General features: G+C 50.7%; 1 protein-coding gene across 2 annotated transcripts; it reads right to left on the reverse strand.

Moving 5' to 3' along the window:
- Positions 1–1,540: 1,540 nt before the first annotated feature.
- Positions 1,541–13,037, reverse strand: SLC4A9 (solute carrier family 4 member 9). 2 transcript variants are annotated; one of them, XM_025040569.1, is made up of 21 exons: positions 12,764–13,037; positions 12,253–12,486; positions 11,857–11,970; positions 11,359–11,414; positions 11,055–11,212; positions 10,715–10,802; positions 10,218–10,372; positions 9,871–9,987; positions 9,530–9,704; positions 9,230–9,363; positions 8,597–8,859; positions 7,643–7,701; positions 7,225–7,413; positions 7,015–7,128; positions 5,712–5,873; positions 5,410–5,588; positions 4,697–4,769; positions 3,247–3,315; positions 2,831–3,004; positions 2,077–2,232; positions 1,541–1,701 (listed from the first exon to the last, which is right to left on the reverse strand). In XM_025040569.1, the coding sequence occupies exons 1-21, from the start codon at positions 12,978–12,980 to the stop codon at positions 1,648–1,650; spliced, it is 2,940 nt and encodes a 979-aa protein (XP_024896337.1). In that variant the 5' UTR covers positions 12,981–13,037; the 3' UTR covers positions 1,541–1,647. The 2 variants fall into 2 exon arrangements, with proteins under 2 accessions (XP_024896337.1, XP_006923085.1); XM_006923023.2 differs by having other exon boundaries at positions 12,253–12,413; positions 12,763–13,037.
- Between the last annotated feature and the right edge of the window lie 6,143 nt (positions 13,038–19,180).

Consider the following 19,180-nt stretch of genomic DNA (forward strand, 5'->3'; position numbering starts at 1 on the left):
ACACTGAAGTGTGAATACTGGTTATCTCTAGGATGGTTTCCATTTCAAAATTATACATTCTGTAGATTTCAGTATTTTGCAGTAATCTCATTTACTTTTGTGGTTAAAAAACATTTTTATATGTGAAAAAAACTTTCAAATAGAGGAATACTTATTTTGGAAAGGGGGACTTTTTCTCCCTTTCGCAAGCCAAAAAGAGTTCCCTGACAACCCCCCAATTCTGTAAAAGAGAATCTGTGAGGGCAGAAAGTTCAAAATGGGAAGGGCCTCTAGATTCAGGTCCCTTTAACGGGGCAGAGAGTGAATGAGACCTGGTCAGTTCCTCTGGCTTACCAGCCTTTCCTAATCACAAAGCAGACCTACTTATTGCCTGTCACTCTCCGCCCCAGCTCAGGAGGGTGACTGAGGTCTTGGCCAGCTGCCTTCCAGTCTTGACCCATTGTTCCAGGTTCCCAGCTGATTGAGCATCTGGCAGTTAAGCGAAAGGCCAACAATGTCCTGACTTCCTGAGTAAACACCTGTGAACTGAGAGAAGGCATGGTGGAGTCAGAGCAAGAGTTCAGGGACACAGTAGGGCAAAGAACAGAGCAAAGCCCAGGAGATCTTGTTCTGGGCCAGCTGCTGACTCGCCCTTTCTCCCTCTAGCCTCCAGAAGTTTCTATTGCAAGTGGTGGGGCTCTTGGGCTCAGAGATGCATGGAGAGGAGGATGTTCTGTGACTCAGCTTATCAAGGGGGGAAAATTCCAGGCTTTGCACATGTTGTGCCCTCAGCTTGTCCTGGCTAGCTTCTATTCATTCTTCAGATTTCAAATTATGGACCACTTCCTTGTGGAAGCCTTGCCAACTCCCACCACCCCACCTTTACCGCCCTCTAAGAAGGGCTTAGCGGCCTCTGCTCACTTGGCCTGTGCTTTCCTGTAGCCCACACTACCCCACTCTAACAGTTGCCTATTTGCCTTTCTCATCAGAATTTTAACTTCCTGAGATCAGGGACCATGATTGTCTAAACTACTGTATCTCTAGTACCTTGATACTCCCTAAGTACTCAGATAAATGGATGAATAGGTAGTCTGGAGAGTGTCACTGTTAGCTATTAAAGCCCAGCATTGGGGGTGATCAGAAGACCCCCCTTGGCCCCCTCCTCGCCCAGAGCATGGCAGCAGAGTCCCAGTGCCCAGACAGAATGGCAGAAGAGGCAAGCGAGAGAGAATCTCTCCATTTGTTTGGAGTTTGGTTCTCAGCAGTCCAGGGAGGAGCCTCCAAAGGCAAAGGAAAGCAACAGGGAGATTTATTCTCCCTTCTCCCTCTCCATCCCATTCTTTTGTCATCACACCCCTCCCATCCCCACCTCCCAGCTCCACAGCCTGTTTGGTGTGAGCTTGCGCTCCCTCTACTGGCCAGGCTTCAGTGCTGCAGGGAGCCAAGCCCAGGTACCCTCACTTGTTTCTTTCTTCCCTTTGAAGAGGCTGTTACACCCCTCCCTGACTCTGGGTTCATGAGAGACTGGAGCATGAAGAGAAAACAGTGGCGGTTTCCAAGGTCTGAGCTCCCACACCCACACTCACCCTCGACGCCAGGGGCATGTCCCTCACACCCTCACCTCATGCTCAATTTCCTGGAGACTCCACTCCCAGACTTCGACTCCAGCTAATTCACAGAGATGTTGATTTCAGGAGCCTTTGGCTGATACATCAGGTCTGACTGTGGAACAGAGATCCCAAGATGAGTTGAGAAGAGACAGAGAGACAGCAGAGAGAAAGGGCCCCTGAAAGTGGTAGGACACAAATACCCACATTTAAGACAAAGGCAAAGATCAGGGTTGAGAAAGACAGCCCACTAAAGCTGTGGCCCAGTCCTTTCCACTCCCACGGGCTCACAGACCAGGCCCTCGGCCCTAAGAAGAAAGATTTCCCTCACACCTTCAGTGTGCCTATGCCAATACGGAGTGAAGGGGAGTGACTATTGATCAGATCTTCAGGCTTAATAGAGATGTTAGACTTTAGGGACAACTCCCAGATGAGAGCGCGCTCCCCACCCCTGTCCCCGTCTCCTGAGAGGGCCCATCCTGGAGCTCACATCTTCACTGTCACTTGCACTGAATGAGTACTCTGGCGCCAGCCCCTTCTCAGGGATGCTCCTCTCCTTCTCTGGCATCAGCTCATCCAGCCAGAGGAGTTCCTGTGGTGAGAAGACCCACTCCAGTGCCTTTCGGACCCCCACCAGGCCCAGCAACTGCAGGGATGGAAACAAAGCCCAGGGCTGTCAGCAACAGCAGCAGGATCACTCACAACAGTAACATTTATTCAGCACTTCCTATGTGCCAGGCATTGTGTATCATTTCATTGAATGCTAACACATTCCTAGATATATTAATTATTCCCATTGCGCAGAGAGGGAAACTGAGGCCCTCGACTGTGATAACCAGATTGGTCCTATGGCAAAACCTGTGGCTCTTAATTTCCTCAATAAGAACAAGGCCAGAAGCCACCTATGTTATCACCTCACTGAGTAACAAAAGTGATAGCATTGCCTTTTCCAGGGCCTCTGTTTGTTTGTTTGTTTGTTTGTTTGTTTGTTTGTTTCTGGGCTTTATATCCCTACCTGTGGTTGATCAACCCAAAGAGGTTGAGAAGGGAGTTGAATCGGGTATCCCAGGATGAGCCCACCTGTAGGCATCTCTTAGCCATCTTTCTTTGTCCTAGGATTCCCAACCATGCAGAGGGCCAGGGCCAATGAGAGAGGGAAGTCTTCCTCTTATGGAGGCCTTGGCCACCCTCCCAGGCTCCGAGTCTCCCAGGAACCCCCAGGATACCACCCAACCCTGAGTCACCATGATGGGGAAGATGATGGCTGCAGGGGTAGACTTGACAATCCAAAGCAGACCCAGGCAGGCAAGCTGGATGGCTGTGAAGAGGTGGACCCTGCTCAGAGGCACATGCCTCAAGAGCAGGAGGTCTGGCTGGTATTTTGGTGGCATCAGTAATAGCTGCACCCTCTTCATGAACTAGGGGAACAAGAAGAGGTGGAAAGCAGGGTACTCGGGTGTTAGCTATTAAAGACCAGCATTGGGGGTGGTCAGAAGACTCTCTTGACCCACTCCTCACCCAGAGCATGACAGCAGAGTCCTTGTACCCAGGAGAAACAGGAAAAGAGGACAGGAAGGGAATTGACAAGTGTAGGCAGGAAGTACAAGCAAGAAAAAAAGCGGGGAGAAGGGAGGTTGTGTGGTGATTTTGATGGGCTCACCTGGATGCTGCTAATTGCTGCCACCCCCATGTACAGGAAGATGCCATAGAGCACAGGCATTGGGATGAACTGGTAGAAAGAAGTGGGGAAGTGGCAAAGGAGTTCACCTCTGCCAGCTGCCCAGGTACCCCTGCCCCCTTAGGCTCCAACCCCAGCATCTAAGCCTACTCAGGTTTATCTCTTCCTTTCCCACTTGCATTGAATCTTCAGTTGGTCAGGTGAGGTAAATTCTATAATTGTCTCCATTTTACAGATGGGGAAATTGGGTTTCAGAGAGACTAAGTAACTTGCCCATTATCTGGCCGACTTCTCCAATCTATCACTTTCCCCTCTACTCTCTGTTCCTGCTATATTGGTCTCCTTTCCTTCCCTCAACGTGCCCCAGTTTATTTTTGCCCCTTGCAAGGCCTTTTGCTTTGCTACTTCCCTCCACCTAAAATGCCCCGACTTCTCACTACTCATCTCTGATCCCCCACAAAGGCCTTCCTTGACCATCCAATCTAAAGTAGACCCTTGGCACTCTTTATCATTACCCTCTTTTACTTTTCATAGAAATGATCACTATCTGAGATTCTCCTATTTTATTTATTTATTTATTTTTTAATCTGTCTCCTTTCACCAGACTGCAAGGCGTGGATGTGATCTCTTTCGATCACCACTATGTCCCCAGTTCCTGGGACAGTGCTTGGCATATGGCTTATGCTCAGTAAATATCTGCTGAATGAGAAGCACCTAGTTAGTAAGCAGCTGATCTGGTCCATCTGGCTCTTTCGACTACTCCACTCTCACCCAGCCTCCATGACTTTTCCTTCCTCTAACCTCTCATGCTCCTGCTGATGACTTCTATGCCCTCCTTGACTGCTCTGCTGTCTCGGCTTGTTGAACCTTTATGCTATTACTTGTTACTTAATTTTTGTTCTTGTGTATGTGTTGCTTACCTAGGCTTGGTTCCATATTCTTTTTCAGTAACTACCCTCCACTATTCCCAGGTGCCTAGCAGAGCCTTACACAAAACAGTGTTCTGTAAACATCTGGTGAGGGAGAAGTGAAGGGCTTTTGCCTCAAAGTTTTTCTGGGGTGTGAGGATCACACTCTGAAACTAAGGCTTTTGGGGAGGCTGGAGCCAGGGCAGTGCTTGGCCCCCAGGGGATGGTGGCATGCCTACACCCTGTCCACTGGGTAGAAAGCCCACTGGGTAAGAGTGTGGGTTCTCAGGTAGATCTGAGAAGCTAGCTCTCTTGGTGGTCTTTGTAAGCTACTTCGCCTCTTCAGCCTCAAGGTTCCTCATTTGTAAAAGATGTATGCTGCTCAGGGTTAATGTAAAGATTGAATGTGACCAAGTATGAAGCACTGAATACAGTGCCTGGCATGCAGTAAGCTTTCAGCCAGTGTTGGTTCTGACTGTATTTATTATTATTGCCCTGCCCCTGCCAGCCTGTCTAACAGGTACCTTGAGTACAGGTGCCAGGAAGATGGAGATCCCTGTGAGGAGGAACACCATCAGGCCTGTCAGCCTCTGCTCCCTGTGGGGACAGGGAGGAGTTAGCCAGGGTCTGGGAGGTGCCTTGCGCTGCCCAGGCTGGAGATGCAAGCCAGATACCACTACAGACCCTGGCAGGAAGGAAATGGAGGGCTCCCCCAATATTCACCTGGCAGGGAGTGGGGCTTAGCTTGGTGAAAAACTGGTAGAGAGGAAGGGGCAGGGCACTTCAGTATGGGGGTCCCAGGCCTCTCCATTAGCAATTTTTATACTGCCATAAAGACTTTCATTCAGTTTACAAAGTTGATTTCACATACTTTGGACAGACTGTGTTTCCAACAGTTACAAAATTATTTTTGTGATAGTTAACTTTGTAACGTCAGTGCAGCACTTCTACACTGCGTGGGGATTATTAGGTGGCACCTCACCCTCACTCAGCCCTGGCTGCTCCTCTGGAGGGCCCTCCCAGTCCCATGGCTGAAAGAGGAGAGGGAGGATCTGACACACCCATCTGAGGGCCCAGAACCCTCCCATTTACCCCACTGCAGTGGTCATGGGGCAGTGAGAGAGCCCTCTGGGGTCACCAGCTTAGAATTTAAATTGCCCAGGTAACTCTGCCTTGTCCCCTGCTACCCGACCTTGCCGCCTACCTCTCATTCCAGCCTCCTGAATATTGGCCTCACCTGATGCCCAGGAAGCTGGGGGGCTCCCCCAGGGAACAGGCTCTGCTCTCTCTCCGAAGACTGTCCATGTGGGCCAGGGAGATGACAGTGGCTGAGACATACCAGGGCAGCCCAAGCGCTGACGTGAGCAGCATCAGTACAGACACACAGAAGAGGTCCAGGTGGAAGCCAGTTCCCTTCTGCAGGTAGTGGTGGGGCAATGAGGATGAAGCTAACTCAGGCTAGCCCTCTGGGGTGGGAGAGGGGTAGCCTGGAATGCACCCTGGGACTTCTGTCCCTTGGTCCAGGGCCTAGAGTCTCACCCGCAGTCTATATTCGGCACGGTTGAGGATGACTGCTGTGATCTGCTGGTCCATGAAGATGAGGATAGATAGCAGCAGGGCAGGCAGGGCAGCTGCCACACTCAGCCACCAGGGGTTGGCTCCAAAAGGTGACACCAGCCAGCCACGTCCAGGGAGTGTGGGCTGGGGGAGGGCATTCCATAGACAGGTTGGAGAGGGTCTCCTAAGAGCACTTCACCTGCACACTGTAGCCTTGGCATTCTTCCATAACCCCCTTTACCGCAAGCCCTCCCCCAAGACCCCGGATGCTAGGTGAGAGCAATGTGTGTGCATACACAGCTGATTCAAAGCACCCCAGTGCCTTAAAAGAGGACAGAAGGAGGGGGACCAGCCTGGGGGTTGGGCTGGAGCCAGGGGCTCTGGACTTTGGTTCTCAAGGTCCCTCGTTGCCTGCAAGAGGAGGAGGTGGTAGATGAGGCCTGCCCATACTTCTTGGTGTACAGAGCTCTCCTCCCTAAGCACCACTCCTCAACATCCAGGGTGGGGCAACTCAGGCTCAGACCTGCCTCAATCTGGGACAGGGGCAGGGGCAGGGGCAGGGCTGGGTGTGTCTGCGTCTGCTCTGAATTACTAGCGTCTGTGTGGGGGAGGGGGCCCCAGTTGCTGTCTCAGGTTCTGAGCCCCTGAGGCTGCCTCAGTTGGAGTCCCCCTGCTGTCCTGGAAGAAGCCAGAGGGGAGGTCTCCAAAGACACAGGCAAAGTCTAGGTGCCAAGTCAGTGCTAAGCCTTGTCCTGTGCACTGTCATGCCTGGGGAGGAAGCTCCAGCTTTACTGGATCAGAGCAGGTAATCCGGGGTCAAAGAAGAGAGTGGGGAGTAGTGGAATGAGTAGGGAGGACCTATAACAATAGTTAACATTTAGTGAGGTCTGTGATAAGTGCCTGACACCATATTCTGTAAACTTCAAAATAACCCATGAGGTAGGAACTATTTTATAGATGAATAAATTGAGGCTCAGAAATGTGGGTTAACTTGCCTAAGGTCACACAGCTAGGAAATGGTAGAACTGGAACTCAAACCCAGAGCTGGCTGACCAGAACCCATCCTCTTAACTCCATACATATAATAATAGCTACCGAGTATTCTGTGCTCACTGTGTGTCTGGAGCAAGACCTCATTCATCCTCACAACTCTGTGAGGCCATTATCATTACTATTTCTATTTTATGAGTGAAGAAATGGAAGCTTAGAGAAGTATGGGACCTATGGATCTTCCTCCTCCAGAGTCCTGTCTGCTGGCCTTGCTTTCCCCTCTCCTAGTGCTCACCTTGAACTCTTTGGGCACCATGAGCTTCGGCGTGGCTAGGCCCAGGAAGGCATCAAGGCCACAGCCCAGCAGGATAGCCAGGACTGAGGAGAAATCGCTGAGCACCTTGCGCACCTGGCCACACAGCGGACACACAGTTAGGTTCAGGCCCACCATCCTCTTCTTGCCAAGAGCTATTTCCTTACCCACAGAATGAGAGGTGACACTCACCACAGAGGGGAAGAAGCGGCTTGCCTTTACACGCTTGAGGGCCACGGCAAAGAGGAAGGAGGTAAGGAAGAGGAGGAGGGAGAAGAAGGCGATGTCTGGGACTGTGTGACAGCCCGGGCCACGAGGGTGGCCTCCCCGTTGGGCACACTCAGGTGGCGGTAGCAAGGATGCATTGACTAGGCCCAGGTCCTGTATGGAGGAGTGGTCAGGGATGAGGTTATAAGCAGCGGAATAAACATCCACTGATGCCCACTGAGATACAAAGGCCCCAGGACAGAGGGTCCCCAGCCATACCAGATGTCTGGGCCTCAGTGACCTCTGCGGGTTTCTCTAGCCTATAGGATGGAAAGAGCCAGGAAGCACTGACTTCTCTGGCCTCCACCCTTTCTTTTCCAGACTCTCAGGAACAGGCACTCACCATGCTTAAGATGTCATCTCTGCCTTTTGGCTTTGTCCTTGTCCACTGAGACTCATTTCCTGGGAAGCAGAGAAGAATTTGGGTGTACGCCCCTCCCCTGGGAACCTTCTCCAGCCCCTGAGGAGCTTAATCTCATGGGTCCAGCTGAACCAGAGAGAGTCCTTAGTTCTGACTCATCTGCTGACTCCACTCGCTACCATGTCTGTGCTCCTCAGGACACTGTCTCATGCTCTTGCCCCTACAAATTCCCTTCCTATCTGTATCCCTGATGCCCAGCACAGGACAAGCGAGAGCAGATGCAAATGGTTGCTCAATGAGCACACAAATCTGTGGGTTTCCACCAGTGCCAGAACTGGTCCTGTTCATGCCCAGCACAGAGCCTGGCACTCTTGGAAGGATACCTCTTCCCCAGGTATCCTTCCTGGCGTTTCCTTCCACATGGAGGGACGTGTTCAAGTGTAGATACTCTGAGCTTCTCTCCACCTGATCAGTCACTCAGACCCAGGGGAAGACCAGTGATTTATTTGATTAGTGAGTTTGGGAGAAGAAGCTGGGTGTGCCTGGCCCTGCCCCTTTCTCCCCCTCTTTCAGGAGTAAGCTGCCTGCACTGTGCACACATCTAACTCTGCTCTTCTGGGGCAAGACAGTCCCTGTCCAGTGTGGCCATGACTAGGTGCGTAAGCCTACCTAACTTGGGTTTCATTGTTAGGAAGCCCATTCACCCATAGATATAACCATGTTCTATCAGCATTGTCAGAAATAAAGAGGATATTGGGCCTGCTCATTTGACTTATTTTTCACATGATTCAGAATCAGAGTGGGAGAAGATTGCTGCTGGTTATTGGGTAAGTACTCAGCATTTTGTTTAATGTTATGGAGGTGGGGGAACAGTAAGGTGACACCCTTCTCCCTCTTCATCCTTCCTCATTTTGCCATGTTCCCTATTTCACCCACCTCCAGGGTCTGGGTATTGGCAGAAGCATCCATAGGCAGGAGAGCCAGGCCTCTGGATGGGATAAGCATAGGTCAAGCTCAGCATTTTGCTCACGGCATCGTAGATGAAGATGAGGCTGATGAGGGCACAGAAGCCTTCCTCAGTGAAGCGGGTAAAGTAGCGTACCAGCACGCTGGCCTCCGTGGCCACTAGCACCAGGCAAAAGGTGGCCACCCAGATGCCCACCCACAGGCGGAAGGGAAGGTAGTCCAGGCTGTAATCTCTAGGGGGGAAGGCGGATGGCGTGAGAGACAGGCAGGGCTTGGCAGGACTGTTCTGCTCCCCACTTAACCCAGGTCAGGTGCCCCTAGAGCCAGACAGTTCCATTCTCTCCTATTGACTCTGCCAGGCCCAGGCTGAGGGTGTGAGTCTGGGGAGGTGAAGGTGTTCTACCTGCTGAAGGAGAAGAGTAGGCGTTCAAAGACCAGCACTGGTCCAGTGCTGCTGAGGATGGTGAGGGGCTGGCCGGCCATCAGGCAGAAGGCAGCTCCAGCCACTGCCGTGCCCAGGAAACTTTCCAGCACCCCCTAAAAGCCGAAAGGGCTTGTCAGCAAAGAACCGGTAGTGAGTCTGAGGAGGTGAAGGTGTTCTACCTGCTGAAGGAGAAGAGTAGGCGTTCAAAGACCAGCACTGGTCCAGTGCTGCTGAGGATGGTGAGGGGCTGGCCCGCCATCAGGCAGAAGGCAGCTCCAGCCACTGCCGTGCCCAGGAAACTTTCCAGCACCCCCTAAAAGCCGAAAGGGCTTGTCAGCAAAGAACCCTGGAGTCCTCAGCACAGGAACCCAAGCCTCCAGGTAGCCTCCTCAGCCCACCCATAGCCCCAGGGAACCGCAAAGGGCATGGCTGGAGGGACACCAAAGCTTGTGCCTGCCTCGTTACACCTACCCACCCACCTGAGCACCATCGGTGGCTTCTCCCAGCAGCCCCCCAAAAGTGATGGCGTTAGTGATGGTGGCCAGATAAATGTAGAGCACTGCCGAGAGGCACTGGGGGTGCAGGGCATCCGAGAAGTCGCTGGGGTACCATGAGGCCTTCCGGCGCACGTCCTGGATAAGGCCCCCAAACAGCCTCCCGCCCGTGGGTCGTCAATGATCCAGGTTCCCACACCCCATTCCCCTAACCCCGTTAGTGTCCCTATGGCCCGGTGAGCCCCTCCCACTTCTAGCACACACCTCAGTGCTCCTGGGACTGCTCCCTGTACCCCGACCCTTGCTCCCACTGTAGCTCGCCTCACCTGCCGGTCCGCTGCAACTCTGGGCTGGGCGCGTGCGGCATGTGATTGTGCCTGTGCTCAACCCCGGCCCTACGCCAGGCAGAGGGGCTCGTGGCCTCCTGCATTTGCAAGGGGAGCCTGAGGAGAAAGGGAACCCTGGTTGACTGAGGATCTCCATCCCGTCTGTGACTAGGCACCGGCTTCATGGCGCCCTGCCCCCTGGCGGCTGTTTGTGTCTCTGCCGGCGGGCTCCCAGTTCAAAGGTAAGTAATCCCTTTAGCTTTCCTGGGATTCCCTCTCCTCCTCAGCAGTGGAACTGGGCCCAAGGCTGTGGGGAAGGATCTGTATGGCGTGATGACCCCAAATACCTTTTGTGCTGCGAGGGCAGACATTTAGGCGGGGAAATCCGGGCTGTTGGGTCCCACCGACCTGGAGGAAGCACTGTGACCTCCTCTAGGAAGGCGTCCAGGGCTGCCAGAAGATCATGAAGGTTGCTGGCCCGACGAGCTGACCATTGGAATTGCTGGGGATAGAGAGGCAGTAAATGCAGACCTGGACTCTTAAATGCATTTTCACAGTCAAAACTAGACACACATGGGTCACATAGGCTGAAAAGTCACTCAAACATTCATTTATTAGTATATGCATTTAGTATCTATTGAGTGCCTACTCTGTGCCAGCACTGTGCAAGGTAAGGAGGCTACAGTACCAACCGAGGAAACTTTAGGCCTGCACTCACAGACACAAAGCCACACTCTGCCTGATTACTACACTCAGCCACACATACAGAGTCCACACACACATACTGACATGAGCCTATGTGTTCAAGTGCACACAGACACACACACACCCCTGCCCAGCTCACCGGGTCACTGAGGAGGATGGCCACTGCACGCCCCATCTCACGGTAGCTCCTTCCCAGTGTGGGGGGACCAAGGATGAGGCAGAAAAATCTGAAGAAGGAACCAGGCCCCAGAGAGGGTCAGAGGCTGCTATCCTATAGGGCAGCCATGACCTTTGACTTCCCTATCAGCCCCCCAAACACTCATGCACACCTACTTTGCAGCCCTGACCACTCCACCCTCTCCATACCCCTGAGCACCATCGCCACACATCCTGAGAGAACTGGACCAGAGTTCTAATCCCCTCCCCAGTAAAGGCCCTTCTGGGCTCCAGGACCCCTGACTTCCACTCAGCTGCCTCACCTGCTGGGGAGTGACACCTCAGTAAGGGGCCCCAGCACCACTGGATCCCGCAGTCGCACAAAGGCCCCTAGTGGCTGTGCCAGGAAGCCCAGCTCTCCTGCTAGCACGGCCCCCACCTCAGCCCCTGGAGGCAGCTTCTGTCTCAGGGAGTTCTGACGCTGGATGGGGGTTCACAGAAACACAGAGGTGAGAGATTATTTGGGGAGAGGGAGATGTTGGCAGGAAATCGATAAGGCCAGTGAAGGGTGGGCCTCTGTTAATGTCTGATCCCTCTCCCAGCCCTGACCAAGGAAGGGCCACAAACCTGTTCCTTCAGGGGAGCTTCCCCATCGTGAGAAGGCTCTCTTGGATGCGCAGACCCTTCAAATGGGGATTTTGCAGTGATTAAGAACACAGGCTTTGGGACTGGATCCACCAAGGATTCCTGACCAGCTTTGCCACTGACAAGCTGTGAAAACTGGAGCGCACCCTTCCCCACTCCGAGGCTCAGTTTTCTCATCACTAAAATGGGGGTAATTGTGGTACTACCTCACAGGTGCTTGTAAAGATTAAATGAAACATGCATGCGAAGCTCCCAGCACAGTGCCTACCAAGAACACCCCTTCACACAGCTCTGGCTTTTATGATTCTAGCCTCTCCATTCTTCTTCCCTCATCATCACCCCCACTTCCTCTTGCCCATGAGTCCTGGGTTGAGGTCTGAGCTGAGGCTAGGCCACTCCTGGTCCAGGAAGGTGCAGGGGAGATCTGGGACCCTCCCACCCTGGGGATTTTGGTCTTGAGCTCAGGGAGGGGGCTCTCACCCCAACAGGGCCTGGTGTCTGTGCTCTGGATGAGGTGCTGGGGTCTCTGCAGCAACAAGGACTGCAGCTGCTCTCTCAGCTCCGGGCTCAGCGACTCCACTCTGGTCACCTGTTCTGGAGAACAGAGGTGGAGCTCCAACTCTTTCCTGACAGCTTCCTGCCCCCAAACTCTTCCCCTGACCCCTCTGCCCAGGTCCCTTGCCCTGGGAACACAGAGGCCAGTGAACTTGCTCCTCACTGTTTTTTCATCTCCCCCTATGACAGGGATGGGTAATCCCTAAGGTAGATGTGGTAGGCTCTGGAAAATTCCAAGACTTTGGGGGGAAATTCCAAGACTTTCTTAGAGAAATGGTGGCATGGCTGTCCAGGCCCTCCCTTCAAAGGCTCCCAACATACCCACAAGCTCCAGGAGGCTCCGAGCTGGACAGTCCAGCAGGACAAGGCCCTCGGCCAGCAGGCTGCGGAGCTTCTGCAGGCTGGGCAGCGCCACGGTGGGCACATGGGGGGCACTCCACCGGCCCGCACCCACCTCCAGCTTCTCTTCAAACAGCACCCACCTGTGGTGGAGAGGAGTGGACCGTGTTATTGGGGGCATCTCTCCCAGGTCCAGAAGTGGGGACACAGGAGAGCCAGGGAAGGTAAGGCAGTGAGAGAGTTGTGGGCCCAGTGGTACAGAGTATGCCCCTCCCCGGACAGTCACCCCTCGTCTTGGGTCTTAGGGAACTCAAAACTAGACTGCAGAGAAGATCAAGCATTATGGAAGATGAGGGCCTGAAATGGGGACACAGACGGGAGCTCCTGATTGGGGGTAAGGACACCCCATACCGTGGGAAGCGCTGGACACATGGAGGAAGCCCCAGCTGCGGAGAGAAAGGACCCCATAAAACTGGCCTGGGTCTCACTCACCTGCCTGTCTCCCTCCACTCCTGTGCCTTGGGCCAGCCCATCAGCTCATTCAGCTGAATGAAGAGGAGAGGGTCCTTGGTTACCCCTAGTTCCCGGCTCTCAGTGTCTGAGGAGCCACTAGGGCTAGGGCCAGAGCCAGGGCCACTGTCCAGCTCTCCTGTGGGCACATTTTCATAAGCACTGGAGACATCAAACTCCTCCTGGCCTGGCAGCTTCATCCTGGTAAGGCCTCTGGGACTGATGCAGTCCTAGGTTCTGAGTCCAGGGACTCTCAGTCTGACTGCATTTATAATGTAGCCCCCCCTCCCTACCCAATGCTGCACAACACAAACAGAGCAAGGCCTGTTGACTCCAGAGCCAACCGGGTCACCTCCTCCCCTGCCTGCTTTCCCCAGCCCCCACTGGCCTGAGAGTATAAGGCTAGCCTGAACTTTCCCAGGCTCTCCAGAAAAAAATGCCCAACCTGGGACCAAAGTGTTGTGTGCATTTTCTGTGGGATCAGATCTGCCCTTACTGTGTTTTGTGTAAATAAACAGGAGTAAGTTGTTAACCTGGGTCTGAGGACTGCTCTCCCCAGATTATGCTGCCCCCTACTTTGTATCACATACAAACACCAAACACCCAGGCCTGTTTTGGGTGTCACCAACACAGCCTGAGGACGCTCATCTGGACAACAGAGACCTAATAAATAACTGGGTCTATAGAAGCTAGGCAGGGTAAGGGAGACAGCAGGCAGGGGCCCTGCCCATTAAATGAGCTAATGATGGAAAGTGGAGGCAGTTCATGGAGAACACAATAGCTGAGTCTCACATTCCTTTGTCCAACAACACCTGGAAATCCCTCAATTTAACTGTCCCTGGGGTCTGCCCCTCCTCCATCCTCACTCAGCCCCCCAGCTAGGGTGCATGTGTGTAAAGGAGTTCCTGGGCTAAACGAGTAAAGCAGAATGTGGGCTATTGCCAAGTCCAGCTGGCTATACCTTCAAACTATACTCAGCACCCAACCATATCGCCCCACCTCCAACATAACTACCTGACCCAAGCCACCATCATTTCTCACTTGAATTCTTTCAATAGCTTTCTAATTTCTTGCAATAACCTCCCTGCTTTCACTCTTCCTTGCCCAAAGTCCATGTGCCACACAGTAGCCATATGGGTCCGTTAAAAAGGCAGTTGAGCCACATTAGTGCTCAAAACTCACCGAATATATTCCCATTACTCCTAGAAGAAAAATTAAACTCTGTCATCAGCCCATTCCCACCCTCCCACCACATCTCATATCAGTTTCCCTTCGCTCACTCCTTTCCAGCCACACTGGCCTTTGTCTGTTTTGCCAGGCCTGCTCCTGCCTACGGGTCTTTGTAGTAGCTTTTCTCTCTGCAAGGAAAGCTTTCCCCCAGATCCTCTCATGATTGGATCCCACATGTGAGTCTCATTGCAGACAGTATCTATTCAAGGAAACCTTCCATTTTCACCCTGCCCTAAGTTTCCCTCTTTGGTCACTCTCCATCACATTTCTCTGTTTTATTTTCTTCCTAGGAGTTATCACTACCAGTAACTGCTTTGGTTATTTATTTATCGTTTATTGCTTGCTTTTACACACACGCGCGCGCACACACACACACACACATACACACACAGAGGAAAGTACCTCTCACGGAGCAGATATTTTATCTATCATCTTCATCGCTGTCCCTAAGCACCTAGAGGCGCTCCATAAATACCTGTTCAATGAGCGCATAGAAAGGGAGGGCCTGGGAAATGAAATGCGCTTCTCCTGATGGCCACACGAGGGCGCAACGCCCCGCGGACCGGATCGATAGGGCCTCTCCCGTAGGCCGAACGGCGGGGTGCAAGGGCGCCAAGAAGGTGGAAGGGCAAGGAAGGGTCCTTGATCCTCCACCTTGCCCTGGTCCACAGCCGACCGTCCTGGCGAGATGGAGTGCTGGGGAAGCGCAACAGGGATGGGGAGAGAGGGCCAAGCAGGCTCATCTGAATGTGGGTCCAATCTCCCAGTAGATACCTGGGATCCATCTCCCTGAGAAAATGGGACTCAGGCTGGCCCTCCCCACCAACCCCAGTCTGGACTTTGATTTACCAAGTCCAAGGAGGTCACAGGGCAGGAATTAGAGGAGTGAGTCACTATATTATTATTACCAGTTGAGGACAAGGTGCTGAGTCCGACGGGGGGGAGTTGGTTTCAGTTCCAGGAGGAATAGAAACTGGCCTAGGGCTTGAAAAGTCCTGGAGTCCTGTGACCACCCCCTTCAGGAATGTGCCCCAAGCTCAGGGGCAAGTGATTCAAGGGAATCTGAGGGGGACGAGAGCATGGGCTTCGCATGAATACCCTCCCTCACACGCACACCCGCCCTTCCCACCCCAACTCCTGCCAAAGTTCAGAGGGTCTGCCTTGCCCTCTCTGTGGCCCCAACCAACTACCCTGGCTCCCAAGGCTGCCGGCAGTGGAGGACTACCATGCTTCTACTCTCCCCAGGCCCCACTTTCCCCTCTTGGGCCCTGAGTGCCCTGAGCTGGGCAGATTGGTGAGAGACACGAGGAGGAACCCATAGGTCAGCTCGTGAGTACCAGTGATCTCCCAGACAGGGCCCGGTGAGGTGTGCTGTGTGGGTGAGCAGCCCTGGGTGTGGGCACTGGAAAGTACCTTGGTCCAGGAGTTCTAAGACTGGGGTCTCATCCTGGCTCAGTCACAGGCTTATTGGGTGTCCTTGAGAAAAGCCTTTCCTGAGTTTTGTTTCGTTTGTTTTTTTTTAATCAGCAAAAGGGAAATAATAAAAGTACTTACTTCATGGGCTTTATTGAACGAAAGAATGCATGTAAAATAGGCCTAGTACATAATAAACACAATAAGGGGGGTTGTTATTATCATATAGCTATGAAAATAGTCATTCCCAGAGCAGAGAAGAAAGGAACTATCATATGTTGAAATGCTAGCTGTATCCTACCACTGTGCTAGGCACAGTGTAATTATATAATTCTTATTACAAGCTTTTAAAAAACATTTAATTTTTAAAAACTTATTTAACTTATTTTTTAAAAACTATATGAGTTTAATTATAGAAAAAACAATACAGAAGTTACAAAAATAAAAAATACAGTGAGATCTCTGGCTGGTACTTTTCATCCAGCCTCCTCCAATGGTAACATCTATGTAAAGATAGTACAATATCAAACCAGGAAAATGACATCAGTACGATACTGTTAACTAGACTACAGGCCTTATTCAGATTTCACCAGTTTCTACATGCATGCACTCATTTACGTGCGTGTGTTTGTGTGTGTGTGTCATTTCTGAAATTTTATCACACGTATAGATTCACTTACAACAAGTTGGGCAAATAGAAGCCTTGGTTTTCTCATCTATAAAATAGGGGTGAAAATACTGTCTTCCTCAGGGGACTGTGGTAAGAATTCAATGAGATAATATATGTAAGGTGCTCAGCGTGATGCCTAAAATGTAGCAGGCACTCAATAAATTTAAATATTTATTTTAGAAAAAGTACATTTTGAAAAGTGACTTAAAGTACATAAATAATTCATATTGGTTATAGAAAAGCACAGAAAATGCTCACAAGAGTAAAAATAACCTAAAATAAAATTTTCATAATAGCCTTACCTAAATATAACCACTGTTAAGAATTTTACTCACATCACAAATTTGAGTTATATTTTATTATTCCCACTTTATTGTAAGAATGCTGAGGCTCAGAGAGGTTAAGCAATTTGCCACAGTCACTGAGTTTCTGAGTGAGGAGCTGTGATTTAATGCACAGTCTTGCCTCCAGGAGCTCACTGCAGGGGGCGGAGATGGGCCTATGAGTGATACCAGTTCAGGCGGAATGGGATGAGCAGCTACTGCCAGCTTCTGAGCACTGGCTATGTTCTAAGCACTGCCTTGGCACCTTGCAGGTTATCTCAGTGAGTCTTTACAACAGCCCTTTCAGGTAGGTATTGTTCTCATTTCTGGAAACTGAAGCTCAGAGAAGTCTCTTGCCTAGGATGAGAGCCAGTGGACCCAGGGTTCAGAAAGGGGTCAGTCGCATGTCCCAGCTTGAGCTTCAAAGCTTCTGCTCTGAGGGCTTCAGACAAGATGCTAGGGGAGTGTGTGTGAAGAGAGTCTCTCCAGTTGGAGCTTTGGGCTTCTCTAATCCTGGAGCCGGGGTGCCTTCCCTGACCCTTGACCACCACAATCCAGCCAAGACCTGGAGTGGGCCCTGACAGCTTGAGCCTGATTTTACCCCATAAAATGCCCACAGCCCATCTGGAGTGGAGGGGTGAGGGCTTTTGAAGGGGAAGAGGCAGAGGTATCAGAGAGATGGAGTCTGCAGAACAAAACCACCTGAGCTCTGCCTTAGGCTTTCCAGGCACCTCTGACTTAGACTTCCAGACTCAGGAAGCATTAAGAAGGCAACTGCAGGTATGATTTTGAGTTTTACACTAATTGTTCTCCCCTTACTTCCAGGAAAGATTTAAAGATAATAAGAGACATAGATACAAGTAATTATTTAAAGAATGATTAAAGAGCCCCATAATGAAATCAAGTTGGAAAAGAAATAATTGTTCCCAAAATGCTGGGCTAGGGGTAATCACTGCAAATGAGCACCAAAACTTAACTGTGAGCTTCCTGGCAGTGAATACAAAAAGGGTACACATGAATCCCACACCTGTTATTGTCTAATAAAAGGAAGTACCTATAACAGATAGTCACGAGCCAATCTTCCTAACACTGAACTACAAGAGAAATTTATCACGCTTTATTCAGGCACTGGCTAGAAATCTTATATGTAACAGTATCTAGAACAGCATTTTTACAAAGGCTACAGAAAGGCTTTTCATGTGAATATCTTGTGTGAGTAGCTCTCGACCCTTTCACAACCAATATTTTCTTTTTAGAACAAATATTGTTAATACCCATTTACTATCCTGAAATGAAGTTCACGGGTATCTTATCTGCACATTTGTTCTTTAAAGAAAGTCAATACTCTAATTAATATAAAAGAGAAAGTGATTAAAAATAATTTTTATCAAATATGCAAATATTTTAGAAATCTCAATGAAGTAGCCCATTGCTTGCACCTACACAGACTCACCTTGAATGTGACAGCTGCAAAGTCTGACTAATTCAGCTGTATTGTTTGGTCACTCAGATACCAGCAAAATAAACAACTAGCACTGATTTCTTGCTAGAAAAGTCAGTGCAAAAACTTTTCACATTTTTGTGTAAATTAGAGATAATTTTAGGCTCAGGTAATTATAATCACTTTTTTACCCCTATGAATGGCTGGGGGAGGACATTCAAAAGGAATGTGGAAAGTGGGGGCAATTCCTAATTCCCCACCCAAAATGCCTGAGGACTCCCCAATCAGTGACAACCAAAAACTCCCCCAGAGATTCCTAGAATGTCCTCTAGGGGTCAGTATCCCTTTCTTTGTGAACCACTGGCCTAAATCAAAAAGCAAATGGATAATGTGAACCAGCAGCTCTATGACCGCATCTCTAAGAGGAGCTGAACTCACATCATTCCTGGTACAGGATTTTCTGTGACCTCATTCCAAGGTCAAGCCCTAGAGAGGTTAATAACAGTACTGACCTATTTACATGGAGCTTTTATTCTTGCCCAGCATTTTCAGTGATGCTGTCTCCTTAAATTGTCACAAGAACCCCCTACATAGATTGTTATTCTCCCCACTTATAGATGAAGAAGCTTAGGCACAGAGAGGAAAGTGTGCCCTGTAGACCAGGCACTGTTGAATGCCATAGAATTGCAAGCTTTTTTGACAGCAGCATACTGCAAACAATTCATGATGGGCATCACTGGCCAGTGCCTGAATATACAGAACAATCGTTTCAATCCCTCATTTTTACATGTGAGGAACCTGAGGCTTGAAGAGGGAGGTGGGTTGTGTGGCAGGTGAGTAAGGAATCACTTACTGACAGAGAACCATTTGTGCTAGGGAATGGCTGAAGGGGCAGAGTCCTGGGACTGGAGACGTTAATTCCTCAAAGTCACAGAAATGGGGCAAGCAATGGAGGAGGGTGGCTTGGCATCCAGAACTGAGACAAGCATGTTATAAATGTCCTTTTCTTAACATCTTCTGGGGATGACAGGGATCCTTGGGCCCCCTAAACCTCCTTCTCACCTCATCCATTCCTATTTTTCATCTTATTCAAATAGATCTTGACCCCAAGCAATCAGACATGAGAGCCTGCCTACCTCCAAGTGTGCAAGAGGCATTACCTGATACAACCCCCAGTCAGCATAAGAAGTGCAAGGAGCTCCAAAGGGCAGACCTGCGTTCAACTCCGGCTGCACCCCCAAGACTGCTGGATCAGCTGGTTCATATGAGGATAGAGAGTGGGTTGAGAGAAGCCATTCTGGGGCAGGGAGTAATGACCTCTTT

The sequence above is a fragment of the Pteropus alecto genome, unplaced genomic scaffold (assembly GCF_000325575.1).
Source record: "Pteropus alecto unplaced genomic scaffold, ASM32557v1 scaffold78, whole genome shotgun sequence".
NCBI lineage: Eukaryota > Metazoa > Chordata > Mammalia > Chiroptera > Pteropodidae > Pteropus > Pteropus alecto.